Source organism: Bactrocera tryoni, chromosome 3 (genome assembly GCF_016617805.1).
Source record: "Bactrocera tryoni isolate S06 chromosome 3, CSIRO_BtryS06_freeze2, whole genome shotgun sequence".
Classification (NCBI taxonomy): Eukaryota; Metazoa; Arthropoda; class Insecta; order Diptera; family Tephritidae; genus Bactrocera; species Bactrocera tryoni.
Genome location: NC_052501.1, coordinates 27767844 through 27785593, shown reverse-complemented (window position 1 = coordinate 27785593; position 17750 = coordinate 27767844). Strand labels below are relative to the sequence as shown.

General features: G+C 36.1%; 1 protein-coding gene across 1 annotated transcript in view; it reads right to left on the bottom strand.

Annotated features, from left to right (window-relative positions):
- LOC120773102 (terminal nucleotidyltransferase 5C) overlaps positions 1-17750 on the bottom strand; it is a 309654-nt gene that overhangs the window by 285927 nt on the left and 5977 nt on the right. Inside the window, exon 2 of the mRNA XM_040102073.1 lies at positions 1371-4155. Coding sequence (XP_039958007.1) covers positions 1371-2882 — 1512 coding nt within the window. The 5' untranslated portion in view covers positions 2883-4155. The remainder of the gene's footprint in view (positions 1-1370; positions 4156-17750) is intronic.

Below are 17750 nucleotides of genomic sequence, written 5' to 3'. Positions count from 1 at the left end.
GATAGGGATTATCAGTGGCCACAGGCTGCACTGACAGATTGAAATGACTTTAGGATATGTCAAGAGCATGGCACCAAGAAGGCAATGGAGCATCTTTTGTGCGCTTATCCTGCCTTAACAAGGCAGAGCTTCAAGCTTTTGAGGATCCCACGGTATGAGATAATTGAAGTGGTATTGTTGGTGAGGTCGCAAAACCTATTGAAATTCACGTCAAGCGTAGGCATCCTGAAAGATGACTACTCGTCATGAATTACGTAACGGTACTCCATCTCGTATCGCTAAAGACCAGATCTGGTCTATCTGTGGCTCATTAGCCTAACAGACTAACCCAACCTAACCTTGCATTTAAATATGCGGAAAGTATCAATTCATATGAACCCCGTTGAGCTTTTTTTGAACACTCGAAACGATGCGTCAAAACAAAAAAAATATTTTTTACATAACCACACTTTTCTTCGATCAAAGATAACATAAGATCCACATGGTAGATGAACAAAGAACTGACCTTTCAGTATCCAAAGCATACGAAAATATGAAATCTAAACGAACCCTTACTTATGTCTGAGTAGGGACTCTCAACACAACAATTTACTCCGAAACTCTGTCAGAATGTTTCAAGATGTTTGAACAACTTTGGATTATGATATAACGGTATTAACTAAGGTTAGAACCTCTTATTAGGAAGTACTCATATTAGTAGAACGTAACCAGATCCAAATCCTATGGGATTCTCGACAAAAAGGTCAATTGAAAAAGGACATAAATTCAAATTGCAGCTTGGCCAAGATCGCGTAAGCGGTTATAAAATAATTATATACCTATTATATCCCCTGGAGGGATATTCGCAGCTAAATTGAAAGAACTTCAAAATCTTTATTTATTTTGGTAATCATTTCACGTGCGACCAAAGATCTAACATAGTTCTGTCATTTAGCGAGTTGATACACATCTCCAAAGGGAAATCAAGACTACTATAACGGACAATATTATCAGCCTTAAAATCCAACTCAGAATCACTCTTGCCAGCAGGTTTGAATTGACTAGGCAATTGAAAAGTAAAGTCCTCTCTCGACGAACAAAGACCAAGATCATCTGATGAAGCGGCCTTGGGAGTGTTCGTGAGAAAGGTTTTGCGGAAGATGAATAATCCTTTGCGCATTGGCAACGGCGAGTAATGCAGTCGATGGAACGATGAGCTGTACGAGATATACAACGAGATTTATATATTTATAGAATATTATACTTTTTGGTACAGAGATCGGGATTTAAGAACTATTCCGTCTATCAGAAATTGTAAACTCATATGAAAATAATATAATTTCCATATATATTATGTATAATTATAACTGTAATTACATGCCAACACTCACCTGCATTAATGGATATGTCTGACGTCCTTTCCCCAGTCGTTCGATGAGCACTATTTTCTCGGTATCTGTAAGAACACATTCGATATTCGACGAAGCAAGCATTGGACGGGTTGGTTGGACAATTGGCACGAAATCCTTATTGCGTTCGGCAAACATGCGATCAAACGAAGAGCGACGATCGCTCAACGAACGTTGATAGCGGTTAGCTTTACCACTATTACCGCTGGGATTACGCCAATTTTCAACAGATGCCACAGAATTGCGCCCGCTACCACCTGTCTCTTCGGCGGCACATTCACCCATATACGATTTGGATTTACGATATTGACGCGAACTATTCGAATATGAGGACATATTTGAATTAGAGCCTTGTTGTTGTTGCACTTGTACTTTCACTTTGTTGCACTTTTCACAGGGCACCATTAGGGCGGCTGTCAATAAGTCACTGGCACTTGGTTTTTTAGCACTTTGTTGTTGCTGCTGTTTTTGTTTTAGCTGTTGTTGTTGATGTTGTTGTGGACGTGAGTATTTGCGTGGCCAATCGTTGGAACGCACCGACTCGGTATCGGTTATGTCGCGATAATCATCATCGTCATCGGTCATAATGCTAGGCGTATTGGAATTCTGTGTAGGATATTTGTTGTTTTTAATTGTGTTGTTGTTATCATTGCTATTGTAGTTGCTGTAGTGATGATTGGTGCTGAAAATGATGCTGTTACGCTTCTCAACACGCTTCCAATTAGTCTTGTTGTTGTTTTTGCTATTCGTAAACACTTTGCCATTTTGACTTTTGTTGTTTTTGTTGTTGTTGCTGTTGCGACTATTTTGGCTAACAGCCTGCTTGTCGGTTGCTTGTGGCTTTTGCTTGGCACTGCGTGTTTTCGCATTTTTGTTGTTATTGTAACGATTGCTGTCGCTGTTGTTGTTGTTGTTGTTGTTCTTGCCACTTGTTGCCGCTTTGCTTGGCAACTGGCGTTCTTTCGCAGCGCTCTCAAATTCATTGTCGTTTGCATCGGCGCTGATGCAACTGCCGACCTCTGGCGGCTGCTTGCTGTCAGCATCTGTAGCGGAAACGATTGACGCGCTTGCTGTGATTGTTGTTGTTGTTGACACAGTCTTAATTGTTTTTGTTGTTAATGGGTTGTTGTTGTCGTTATCTTCCTTTACGCCAACAGCACCGTTAATGTTGGGGTTGGAGTTGTTGTTGTTTTGCTGGCTGGTATTGTTGTTGTTATTGTAGTTGTCTTCAATTCTATTATTGCTCAGTTTTTCATTGCTTTTGTTGTCACACTTTTTCTGATTTTTGTTTTTGTTGCTCTTCTTTGTGACAATATTTTGCTGTTGTTCGAACTTTTCCTGTTTTTGTTGTTGTAGTTGCTGATCTTGTTGTTGCTGCTGTGCACTACTTATTGGACTCAACGACGCTGTGTTACCGGCACCAACCGTTTGGCGTTGTTGCTTTGTATTCGCTGTTGTTGTCGCCAACGTTGCTTTGTTGTTGTTATCTACCATGATTTGTTTTTTCGTAAACGTCTTCCAAACGCACTCATGCACTTAAGCGCGCACAAACCTACAGACACCGTGTCACCCACACACGCGCGATGCCGACACGAGCCAACTGGAAAATTATTGTGCTTTACCCGTTATTGTTGTTGTATTTTTTTCGCAAATTTTGCTATAAATTGCACAAAAACAACTCGGATTTGCTGGAGATAAGTTAATTTGATTTTCGAAAATTTGTAATTGAACTTCGAAAATTCGAACTTGAATTTCGAAACTTTAAATTTTCGAATTTTCGTAAATTTTCAAAACACTACGTGTTTATACACTTTGCATACACTACACTTGTTGTTCGAATGTATTTCGAATTTTCGTATAGCGCACTTTACACTGTTCACAACTTTTCGTCACTGCGTTTAACGCGCGTTCGACTCTTACACCGTATATTTTAAAACTGTGATCTTCAAAAACTTGAAAATTACCGCCGTAGCCGGCTTTTTTTTCAGCCACTCATCCGCTCTACTCTCTCAGTTTCTATTTTCACTATACACGGCACACACTGTATGTAGTTATTGTTGGTATGTTGATCAGCTGCTATGGCTGTTGTTTCTGGTGAAATAGTTAGCTGTGGCTAAGTGCTTTGGGTAGCCGCTTTTGGTAGTCAACAAATTGTCGTTATGTGTGAGTCCGTTAGTGTACGGACTGCGCAATTTGCCGCTCACCACACAACGAAAGCTGAATCGTTGTTTTTATTTTTGTTTTTAATACTTTTAATTTATCTTGTGTTTTTACTTTTTATTCGGTGTTGACTTTTTTTAATTTCACTTTCCGCTTTCACCTTTACCGTCTGATCTTGTGTTGACTTTGCGTCTTCTCTACACTTTTAAATGCTCACGCGAACGTTGGTCTCTCTCTCTCCCTCTCTTTTTCACTCGATCTCGAATCTCTACACACATACATACACTTAAACAAATAATTGAGGTAGGGTAAATTCTACACAGACGAGCTTTTAATTTTTTTACTTTTGTTGTTGCTTTTTTAGTAATAGTGGCTCTTCAGCGAGTTTGGCGTTTTTACATTACTTTTTTTCGGTATTTGTGTATCTTTTTTCGGATTTTATTTTATTTCAACGCATCGACACCAAACACTTTTTAACCTATTTTCGACTTCTTCAGCACAATTGTTGTTGTTTGTTATTAATTTCTTTTACAAACTTTCAATTTTGAGTGTTTGCTCTCTTTTGTTGTTTCTAGCACTACTTCGGCGGTTGAGACGTTATCTTCGCCTGTAAGAAAAAACAAAAAGAATCAGATTAGACATATTTTTGTGAAATAATAATAGAGTACATATGTATGTATGTATGTACGTAATAATTATTGGCGCTCTTTGATTGCTATAGTTTCTTTGTTTTGAAATTGTCGCCCAAAACTCGTAGTAAAAAACAATTGCAGTAACTAGAAGTTACCACTCCAATGGAAGGTACAGTCTATACAAAATTAAAAAACAATATGTACATATGTATATTCATTTACACAAATCTAGAAGTGCAGTTCGGAAAAAATATTTTATGTTGCGATAATTCGAAATACTTTCGAACAACATGTTTGATGTGTACAAAGTGTATAAACTCAAAGTGTTTGAAAATTTACGAAAATTTGCGATTTTCAAGTTTCGAGTTCGAACTTTCGAAACTTACGAAAATTCTTGTTAGTTTTACGTCACGAAAATTTTAAATACTTTCGAACCAAAGGTATAGTGTACACACAGTGCGTAAACACAAAAAGTTTGAAAATTTACGAAAATTTGCGATTTTCAAGTTTCGAGTTCGAACTTTCGAAGATAGCTTCCGAATTTTCGAAATTAAAATCAACTTATTTCCAGAAAATCTGAGTTATTTATGTGCAATTTTTTTTTTACATATCACGAAAATTCTTGTTAGTTTTATGTCACGAAAATTCTAAATACTTTCGAACCAAAGTTGTAGTGTACACACCGTGCGTAAACACAAAAAGCTTGAAAATTTACAAAAATTCGCAATTTTAAAGTTTCGAAATTCAAGTTCGAATTTTCGCAGTATAATTACGAATTTTCGAAATTCCAATCAACTTATTTACAGCAAGTCTTGGGGTCAAAAATTGGAAAATATTCTATTCAATCATTGTCAAAATGATTATGGTTGGTATTTATGTCTTTGAGAATTAGTGAAGCCTATTTTTAAATAATCGTGCCCGTCAAGCGCTCACATCCACATTGTATGCCTCTTTTATCTTATCTTATCTTATCATTTCAAGCAGATTTAATTGTTATTCCAAATTAACTTTTTTTGTTCTTTAATTTGTTGCTACTATACTTGAATTCCCTTAACCACTCTCCCTGTGACTCACCCAACCTACAAAGAGTAAATTGATGTGATCCTGCCACTTCAAACTCAACAGTCCATCAGGTATACATATGTGAATATTCTGAATGAATGAATGAATGTAAGTACCTTATATAAGAAACTACTATTCGAGTAGACTTCGTGGTTAACAACCGATTCAGTAGCAGTTGAAGAGTGCCAAAACGACGCTGGAATTCAGCAATCGGCTCAACTCAATACGTTACAATAGCATTTGCATTTTCTTAGTTATCCCAATCTATTATTTCAGGTTCTGATATAATTTAGGCTGTATGGACCTTCTGATTTTCGATCGTGGCCGCTAATCTCGAAATATTTTGCAGTGACATGCTTCATAAATTGAGGATCGACATTGATTTTCTTTCGTTGGTGTCGCGGATTCTCACATTTTTCTTCTGCTTGGTGGTTATTGCTTAACATTTTTGAGAATATGTTATGATATTGATATGATTAATTTCATAATTATTCGTTTCTTTGTTTATTTTGGTTTCTGTTATCAAGAGGTTTAAGATGAATAAGTGATTGCCGTCCTGCTTCTGATCCTAGTTCCAAGGCTGCTGGTACTGCATCTAGGTTGGCAAAGGCGTGGAATGAGAAGGTTTTGCTCGGTCAATAGAGTCTTGTTCGTAGTGAACAGGCGATACCGCGGCAAGGTGAGGTTCACGTTTGGAAGAGATAAGCTACATATATTTTCTCATTTTTTATCATTTGCTTGTGGAGCACCTATGTTCTATCTTGACACTGAGCGAAATATATTTTTATAATTATTCATCGAATGTTCATTCTAACGATCACTACTTTGAGATCGATATGAACTCAGCTACTTTGATCAGAAAGTCGACCCATGTTTCGCAATAAATGCTTGGGAGTCTTTCATTTCCTTTGGGTTCATAGTTTTGGCTAAATTATCTCATTATCAATGTACAATAGTATCCTCTAATCTTCTCAATGTAGCTAAGTTGACTAGATGGATGCAACATATAAGTACATATGTATAACGGGTACTTGGAATACTTAGAGCCTTGATAACCGACTATTTGATACCTGAAATTATAGCTCGTGATCTCGGCGACATTTAACTAGAACAAGGCGGTGTCACTTCCCACACATCGCTTCAATCAGTTGATTTATTAAGAGAAAACCTCGGAAAGCAGATAAGTGTTGGGCCGATTGATTGGCCACCAAGATCGTGTGATATCACACCGTTAGACTTTTTCCTGGAGTGATATGTAAAGTCCAAAGTCTATGCGGACAATACGATTCAGGCCTTGGAGCATTCCTTCGCTAGTAACCAGTCGAAATGGTCGAACGTAGCTGCGGCCAACATTTGAAAGAGATAATTTTCAAAAAGTAAGTGTCAAAGAATGTTCTTTCGAACGATAATAAATTTGAAGTTTCTCTGTTTTTTCTTTAAAAAAGTAGGTTTCCTCGAAATGAATCACCCTTTAAAAGTGACTGAAAGTGTAATCATTCGTAATTATTTGACTATCATACAATGCTGTTGTCTGCCTCTGTGTCCGTCCGTTAGCCCGTCAGTTAGTCATACTTTATCGTTGAATTTACAGTCATCAGCAGCTGTCACAATCTTAACTCAAGTTCGCTCTCAACTTTTACATATCTACATACATATGTGAGTATAAATGAAATGCCCCTCTTGTCATGCGATCCAAACACAGAGTGTTCACTCTCAATTGCTGCCACTTGGTAATTTATCATGCCGACAATACAACGGCTTAGCCAATGTATGTAGAAATATTTATTTATAAAACCGCCTAAGTGAAACAAATAATTAATAAACAAATTGATAATAAATGACAATTATGTAAAATATATTTTTCTCATTTGCATTGCTGACCAGAGAAGTAACGAGCGTGGATTTAGCTACTGACGCATAGTGTATGTACATAAGTATGTATTATACTTTGAAGGGGAATTTGTAGCAATGGGTTTCCCATTTAGACGCGTGGTGCCTAATTAATTGGATATGGAGGTCTCAAAGTCTGCACAATTCTCAAACAATATTGTCAGATTACCAGAAAATATTCTCATGTGTTTTCTTCATTCTAATTGCCTAAACCATTCATATTATCGAACTGAAATCTAACTAAGAACCTTATTATACAAGTATAATTGAACCTCTAAACAAACAATTAGTGATAATTTTTTATCGCGAGCAAGTGTTTTTGATTGGTACAAATTATTTAAAGAGGGTCGAGAATGCGTTGACTACGAACCACGTCCAGGACGGCCATCAACATCAACTGACGATCAACACGTCAATAAAATGAAGTAATTGGAGCTTGAGAATCGAGGATTAACAGTCAGATGTCTTACTGGCAAGATAATTTGGGCCTAAGAAGTGAAAACACGTTTGGTGAAAGTACAGCGTAGCGTCAACGTCAGTGAAACAATGCTCGACTGGCGATGAGTTTCGGATATACATATGCTTGCGGAAACAGTCAAAGCAGATCAAAAATCAAGGCTATGTTGACAGTTTTCTTCAATTATCGCAGTATGGTGCACTCCGAATTCTTTCCGAATGGCCAAACTGTCAACAAGGAATACTATTTGAGAGTTATGTAAGAAGTCATTCGATGCCAAGTCAGGACTATACGGTAAATGGCTCATCAAATTAATATTTTGAACTCTCAAAAACGAAGTTGTTTTAGCCGATATGTGAGAGCTCGCGCTGTCGTTGTGAAAGGTGATCCGTATTCGCTGGAGGCAAATAGGAGGAAACAACGAATTTCTTTACCTGTGAGAGATCTTCTTGCAATAGCGAAGAATCTCAACGAAGTTAAAAAGTTAAGGAAAATGATATTTGAAAAATATTTTTTGAGCCCTTCTCTAAAAACCTACACCCGCTTGTAGGCAAAAATGGAGTTGGTAGATACTTCATGGCAATTTAATCTGATAACTACTGATACTAGTTTGCCTGCAAGAAATACTTGAACATATATTTAAGAATATGGCTCTCTTAACATATTTTTCCAGTTTCATATAATGTTTCTTGTAAATGAATTATACAACAAAACTTACAGTTTTATGTAATCGACTATGCTAAAACCCATGTGGGCTGCAACGATCCCTAACGATCGACTACGAAACATCGATCATACAATCAATCATAGGTTGTCATTAAAACGTTAAAATAGTGGGTAGCGAATGTTATTTAGATTTCAATTAAGTTGCAAATCGTTCTCTAGGGGATTTTCAGGTTTAGTTTTCATAGAAAGTTTTCTGCGTATAAACTTTAAGCAGCGGCTCGACTCAACAGTAGAATCCCCAGAGGTTATCTAGTGACTGATGCCCAGAGCATACTGAAATTATGGAGGGAACAGTTCTCCAGCCTACTGAAGGCATAACACCATGAGATGGTGAGCCCGATACCCCAATCGATGACGATGGAGCAGACTTTCCATTGTCCGATCATGAAGAAGTTCAAATAGAATTTACCCGTCTGAAGAACAACAAAGCGACGAGGGCCGATGGATTGCTGACCGAGGTATTCAAATACAGCGGCAAAGAACTGATAAGCATCATGCATCATATGCTTTATAGAATATGGTCGGACGAAAGCAAGCTCGACGATTGGAATTTAAATGTGCTCTGTCCAATCCACAAAAAGGGAGACCCAATCACACACACAATCTGTCCCAACAACCGTGAGATAAGCTTCTTCAACATCGCATATAAGGTTTTATCGAGCGTATTGTGTGAAAGATTAAACCCAACCGTCAACAAACTGATTGGACCACATCAGTGTGGCTTTAGACCTGGAAAATCAACAACCGACCAGATATTCACCATGCGCCAAATATTGGAAAAGAGCCGTGAAAAGAGGAACGACACACACCACCTCTTTGTCGATTTTAAAGCTACTTTTGAAGGCCGACCCAAAAAGGAGCTGCCTTTACGCCGGTTTGGTTGAATTTGGTATCCCTACAAACTTATACGACTGTGTAAACTGACGTTGAGCAATCTCAAAAGCTCCGTCAGGATCGGGAAGGACCTCTACGTGCCGTTCCATACCAAATCAGGTTTCAGACAGGGTGACTACCTATCGTGCGACTTCTTCAACCTACTGCTGGAGAAAATAATTCGAGCTGCGGAACTCAAGAGAGAATATACAATCTTCTATAAGAGTATACAACTGCTGGCGTACGCCGATGATATTGATATCATTGGCCTTAACAACTGCGCCGTTAGTTTTGCTTTCTCTAGACTGGATAAGGTTGTGAACGAAGGCAAGTGAAAATAAGTATCTCCTGTCTTCAAGAAAACAGTCGTCGCTTTGGCGACTTGGCTCCCACGTTACTGTTAGCAGTTATAACTTCGAAGTCGTCGATAACTTCGTGTATCTCGGAATCAGCATTAACACAAAAAGAAGCATTAACTTGACGTCTAAATTTATTTAGAGAATTCGCATTACATACTTAGTAATAAAAATATTTCAGAAAAAGTACTTTATTATTTAAATCAAAACGGAAATTCCTAATTTTTTAACGGTAATTACTTGCAATATGTACACATAAATACATACATACATAAGTATGTGTATATGAAATCATGAAAAGCGAAAATAATTCACCGATTTGAATGGCTATTAACGAGAACAACAAACAACAACAACCAAAACGCCACAAGTACGAGTAGTTGCCGGCAAATTGGTAATGAAATTCTGCTTTAAATGCTATTATTTTTCACGCGGTAATTTGCTTGCTCTCTGTACATTGTTTAAATATACACTAGGGTGGGTCAAAAAAATTTAATATTTTTTTTCGCTTAGTACTCTGAAAAAAAGGATAGTTGCGTATTTTTTTCTCACTACTACATAGAAAAATTCAAAACTCGTTTCCAACTACTTACTTGAAAAAATATGACTCGTCTCCCTACCTAACATAGGTTTAAAAAATATGAATAATCGGTTGTAAGGGAGATAGTTGCCCGATATGGCCGATTCCTACAAATGATACTATTGATCATATCGATCAAACCGCACTTACATACTAAATTTCATTCGGTTAACTCAAAGACTGATGAACAAATTTTTATGTTCCTAAAGAACTTTGCCTTAAATAACGCTGGCTTGAAGCCGGTTTTAGACCCATAGTCTCTTAGGCAAAGTTTATTAGAATGATTCGTAGAACATTTTCCGCGTCGGAAAATTTTTTCGATTTTTTGGCTCTCACTAAATCGACCCGCTCTAATGAACATATTTGGATGGCAATGATGATGTGCCGGCTAATATAAACAGGTTTAACCCAGATGCAGCAGCGCAGCAATCAAATGCGCTTACACCTACACAAGTACACATGTACTTACATAAATATGCTTACATATAAAAAAATATATATGTACATACATCCATATATGTTTGGTATACATGAACTTACAAAACAATAAGCAAACGTCTAAAAATATTAAACAGCTGAGAATGCTTTGGAGATAAGATTAAGGACGAATACGATTATATATAGATATGTATGTATGTATAATTAGTACAAAACTGTAATCAGAACATTTATTGTTGTAAAGTTGTAAACATTTGAACAGTTGTTGTTGTATTTATTACAAAATATTATCAGTTTCTTGAAAAAATAATAATAGTTTTCATTGCTTGAGCAAGATGGAATTTTCCGCGCAACAAAACAATCCTCCTCTCCTTCGCACCTGGACCGCCCGACGACAAACTACGGTATTTAATCAATGTACCGACTCTCCGACGTACCAATTAAGAGCGGTTATGAGAAGATGGATTTTTTGAAAAGTCGACTAACGTCAACCTACATGGGATAGATCAGCTGACATCAGCTGATGCTTAAGTCAATGCTTGAGCTACGTCCATGAGGCATTGATATTCACACAGTGATTTTCTTAATTCACAATAAATGTCTAGCAATAGAACAACTTAATCCGATCCGATATCGGCGGTGCCGTCAAATGACCGCCTTCTTGGTGAGGAACGGACGTGTGCAAAATTTTTGGTCGCTCGACGAACAAAGACTAAACTCTACAAGTCCCTCATCATTCCCGTTCTGCTATAAGGTGCAGAGGCATGGACAAGACATCATGAAGAGTCGACCTTAGCAGTGTTCAAGAGAAAGGATCTGCTGAAAATTTATGGTTTATTGGCATCAACGAATACCCGACCTTCACGGAATTCATCAGAGAGTTATATATGAACTCGATTGGTTTCACCATATCCCATCAATAAGCACTCGTCTTTGATGGAGCTTTATCAGCAGAAATTAAAATAAGTTAATCAAAGCACTGTTGCTGAGTTAAGCCACGTCAAAATTTGTAAAAAAAATAAACGTTGCTGCCAAATTGCAACACTAGCGTTGCCAAATCCCGTCAAACAAAAGACAACCTACCTAACATCCAAATAAAATTATCAGATCGGATCCCTATAATATATTTTAGGTATTACTATTACTTACTTTAGGTCTACCAAAGATCAGTATCAGCCCACATATAAATATTGTTTACTAACTATCAGCACTTCTTAATCTGATTATAAATTATTGATAATTAGCAGTGGTGTGATTAGTGTGCTCGTAGCCTGTCAACTAAATAAGTAGCAACTGATATGAATTATCAGCCGTTTTGGTAAATACGTGAGTAATGGGATCAAGCGGGACCAACACAATAAAAATCGGCTGCAAAACCGCGTATCTAGTATATTTAATTATTATATTTCACATCATCTAGCAAAGCAAATATAATACAAATTTCAAGACTTGATTGCTGAGCTTAATCATCAAAATTGCAGTTTTGACAGAAATAAACACGGAAGTAAGTTTTGTGACCCGGAAATTATAGAGTAAAAACTTGATCACCGATAAATAACAAGTGACCCAAGTAGTGGTACTTTTTTGTTTGGCATTTCATCATGGAAAGACTTTTGCCTGAACAAAGTTCACAAATCGTTCAACTTTATTATGAAAATTCACGTTCTGTAAAGAATGTCTTTCGTGCGCTTCGCTCAACTCGTGATCAACATAATCGGCCTACTGAGACCGAATAAACCACGTCCAAAATAGCAGCCGTAGCTAAAAGTATTCACGAGGAGAGTCGATTCGGCTCCATTCGCAGCAAATCGGATTGGTGTATGGAACGACTTGGCGTATTTTACATCGAGATCTTAACTTGAAAACATATTATATAAAATACAGATTGAGCAAGAACTGAAGCTGTTCGACCTTACCAAACGACATCGCTTCGTTATATGGGCTATTAAAAAATTCCAAGAATATTCAACACGTTGGAGCAAAATGTCATGCGTTGCATTAGTCAGTTACCAGTCGAAATGTTCGAAGGAGTCATCGAAAATTGGACTTAACGGATGAACCATCTGAGGCATAGCGCGGCCAACATTTGAAAGAGATAATCTTCAAATACTAAATGTCAAAGAATGTCCTTTCGTGTTTCTGTGTCTTTTCTTTAAAAGAATAGGGAACCTCGAAATGGATCACTCTTTATATAGCCATCATTGTCATCGTTTTTTTTTAATTGCAGGGTTGCAACTGAACAACTGCCAAATTAGCTTTCAGTTTGAAGGTCTGAATAAGTGTAATGTTTTGAAAATTTTACAAGCGAAATTTCAAGTTTAGCCAAAGTAGGTTCTCTGCAAACATGTTCTTCCCAACACAAGCTTCTGAAACTGCCTCAACTATAAATTGTTTATTTTTCTTCAATAACACCAATCATTCCTCATTCTATTATTGACAGAGCCGCTTCTACCGTGTTATGTCATTGTAGGAAAACGTATTTATGTGGTAGACTGACCGGTCTATGTATCGTGTGATGGGTAATCGGCCTTACTAACCAATACATGAGTAAGTGTATCAATAATAAATACTCAAGTGGCACTTTGGTGTTGCTCCAGCAGACGCCACGTAGACACGTAGAGTGGATCTTAATTGAACTGTATGAAAATGGAAACGAAAGAGAGCATGAAGGAATTTCCAGTATAGGTGTATATGTATGGAAATAGTTAAGTAAATATGTGAGTGATAGTGACTTCGGACATTATTTGTCACATAAATTGAACATACATATGTACATATGTATGTATAAGAACAGTCTTATGAAGATGTGCCTAGTATTTTCTCGCAGTTATTAATTATCATTAGTAAAATCATTAAACGACTTGTATTTTACCCTGGAAAGTGTTGAGTATTATACAATTTTTCAAAAAATGGGCAGGACACTGTCTTGTAATAAGTTTAATCTACATAATTAATGAAATTCACTAAGGACAAATCCTATAAGAATCTCTACCGGTCGTATGAAAATAGATGAAATCGGATTATAACGCCACTATCTTTCATATAACAGCTTTCTTAAAAACTACTAAAAGCGCAACAAATCAAGTCGAAAAAATCTTTTCGTATTTTGTCAATAGATGTCGTATGCACAATCACATGGTGTCTTATTATATAGTGTTGCAAAGGTGAGCTTCATTTAACCAAAAATAAATTAAATTCGAGGAAGTTGAAAAAAAAGTTACAGCTGTTCAAAAATGAGTGAAAATAATGAAGAAATTCGCTATACTTTGAAATTTTGTATACATACAAAAGAGAAGAATGCCACGCAAACCACCAATGAAATTTGTGAAGTTTACGGACACGATGCTGTATCAGTTCGTGTAGCACAACAATTGCTCGCTCGCTTCCGTTCCGGAAATTTTGATTTACACTGCTGAAAATTTTACACTGATGGAATAGTGTCTGTAGCGGAAAAATAGCAAAAACTATGCTACCTATTTGTTTATTTATTTATTAGTATAAATATAAAAAAATAAGTTGAAGTTTGATAAGATATACGAAAACCTTTTTCGACTAACCAATATATAGGTTATATCTGATAGGGGAAGCTGAAAAATGTATGCTACCTACATTTACATGCATATGTAATATGACGTAGCGAATCTTAAGGAATAAAAAATTCAATTTCGATTCTTTCTATAATACCACGTTGTTTTACATTTTAAATGACGACATAACTTATCCTTAAGGCTTTGTGCACCTTAAGGCATTTCCTTGGCTTTGATCTTGGCATAAAATGATCGGTTTCACCCTTTGCTTAGGCTTTCCTTACTTGTTTTCAGTTTCATCTTGATTTTTACAAAGACAAAGAATGCTGAAAAAAAATTCTAAAAGTAGTCTCGGAAGACTTTTTAAATTCTCATAGTGTATAAATGTATACTTGTAACGTTATAATATACATATAAATATTTACTAGAGAAGTATTGTATGAACATTTTCGTAAGTCACTGTATACACGTTTCTTCACGCGAATGCAAGTAAAGCAAAAGTGTCAAAAGCAGAGACATAAGGTCTGCAACGCCAAATGAATGCATGGGTTCGGGACAACTAAAAGCGGCAAAATTAAAAAAATAAAAATTATTGAATAAAAAAAAATTCCAATAATAAAAAATAGTAGCTTAAGGAAAGCTTGTGGAAAGGCAAGCGTGGAAATAGTCAATAGTATATCCACACATACACATACATATGTACATATGTATGTAAGTGGACAATAAATGTAAGGAAAAGCCGGAAAAAGCGAAGGAACTAAATGGAGACGTTGTGTCAGCAGTTAAATTGTATAAGACTATCTGTACTACAAAAATATATTTATGTATGTATATAGCTGTCAGTATGTACGGTATATATGTATGTATGTATGTTTGTATGTTATAATCAACCATTTGTAAAGGCAAATGAAAAACAGTTTTTCTACGCTTGCTTTCCTTGCATATTCATTTTAATTGAACTTTTACAGTTCGATTTTCTATTGTTTTTGTTATTGTTTTTTCTTTGGCTGATAGTAAAGTCGCGACTTTTTGAATATTTATTTACATTTCGTTCTAACCTTTTGTTTGCGTTGAAAATTTTCAATATTTTCTTTAGCTAGGAAATATATTGAATATTCTTTATTGTTGTTGTTGCTGTGATATAAGTATTGCGGATTGTCTTTTTAGTAATTGTCGCGCGCAAAAGTAAAAAAAAAATGGTGAATTTTATTGATTTATAGAATTGCTAGGTGTGTACGAACGCACAAACATATGTAAATACCATATGTACATACATATGTATATACATATATGGTACATACATATATACATACATGTACATTAGGGTGATTCAAAAAAAAATTTTTTTTTCAATTCGTACTCGCAAAAATAGGTTCCTAGACACCTCTAAGAAAGCCTCTCCAAATATGAGTTTTTAATTGTAACGGGAAGGTCCTCCGCCTAACGGTTTTCTATTTTTTCTTATTATCAGATAGAAAAATTAATATTTCGCTTCCAACTACTTGAAAAAATATCTTGTTAATTAGGTTTTGTAGGAAATTGAATGCTCTAAAATATGGTCTCTTATGATTTTTTCGTAAACCCAACCGTTTAAAAGATATTAACGGTTGAAATTTGACTATTTTTTGGAAAAAATCTTTATTTCTTATTAATTTTATAACTCAATGAAAAAAAATTATTTTTGCGAGTACCAATTGAAAAAAAAAAAAAAAATGAATCACCCTAATGTACATACATATGTACTTATATACAAGTAGATATGTATGGCATTTAAATTTTTTAGTGTACGCGCTCATCAGCGCATTTTAAGTACGCATTTTGTTTGCTCTCTTTATCAGCCCAGCAACTACCAACAAGATTATTTGGCAACACTTATCACACCTATTTCTGTTTTTCTTGCTTTTTTGCTTTTCTTTTTTTGTTTTTAATAAAAAAATGCGTCGCAAAATTGGTTTACTTTAGAGGCTGTTCGTTGGCTCATAAGGAAAGCACAAACAAAATTGCAATGTCAGGTGAAGGCAGCGTGGACTAGGCGGTATGTACGCCTGTATGTATGTACATACATATAAGTATAATATTTTGCACTATACCAAAAACCACGAACACGCCCATTTTTCGTTGAAATAGCTTTATTAACTTAAACTTAACCTCAGCTCGAGAGACTACTACATATGTATTTCAACAAAATAGGTTGGGGATGGACGTAAGTATGTACATATGTATGTATGTATGTAGATTCGACCGATCACAGTTTTTCTGAAACTTCAAGAACCATTGTTTCTTCGAGGAAATGTGGAGAAAGCTTTGACAATTTAGTATTTTCTAAATCATGCCCTGCACTCTACGTTGAGTGACACCTAGTGACATAATTAGAAAACTGTATCATATAATTTATTGAATTTGATATCCGATTTTCGCATGTGTTGATAGATGAAAGATCGATATAAAATTCATATTGTGAGGACAGTAGTATTTTTATACTCTTGAACATGTTGCCAAAGAGTATAATGCTTTTGATCACCTAAAGGTTGTAAGTATCACCTAAAACTAATCGAGATAGATGTTAGAGTTATGTATGTACATACATATGTATATAACTGATCAGGATGAGGAGACGAGTTGAAATCCTGATGACTGTCTGTCTGTCCGTCCGCCCATCCGTGCAATCTGTTACTTGAGTAAAAATTGAGATACTATATGTTGATGAAACTTGGTATGTGGATTCCTTAGTATAAAAAAAATTACAAGTTCGTGGATCGGACCACTGCCACGCCCACAAAACGCCATAAACTGAAAATCTATAAAGTTCCAACACCAAGCACTTATTTGGCACAGAGTATCAGGTGGCACCTGTAGGCAAAAAATGTTGAAAAAATAGGCGAGGCCCCGCCCTCTAATAAGTTTAATGTACCTACCTCTTAAATTACTTAAGCTACAACAACCAAATTCGCCTAGCGCAAATATTATTAGAACTCCTACCGAGTGTGTGAAAATGGATGTAATCGGAAGATAACCCCGCACACTCCCCATATAACGGTACTGTTAAAAACTACTAATAAAGCAATACATCAGTAACTAAATACGACAGATGCATTAAATTTTTACCCTAGATGGTATGAGATTACTTTATCGGAGCCGGTGTGAAAATTGGATGATGGGCATGGCACCGCCCACTTTTTGGTGAAATCCCATATCTCGAGACACGACCAACCGCTTTCTAAATTTAGTATGTGGCATTATTCTTATATTATTACGTCACAGTGTCGAAAAAGAGCGAAATCGGAGTACAACCACGCCTACTTCCCATATAACACAATTTTAAATTCCATTTGATTCTTTCGGGATAAAAGTTTGCACTAATAATTCCTTTAAAGTATCCTTATGATCAAAAATTGCCCAAATCCAACCAAAACTATTCAAGCTCCTAGGTACCTAATATTCTGACCCCATTATCCATAGTTGACCTTTTGACTGAAAATATCGTTCAATGTATGGGATATTCAATTGAAATTCAGAGAGAATCTCATACATATACATAACTAATATCAGGATTCTCGAACATCCGGCTGACTTTCTCCATATGATTGGTGATTTTACATATGTGTGGTACCTTAATGAAACCCAGGGAAAATTCTTTTAGTAGGTGGCATCATAATAGTTA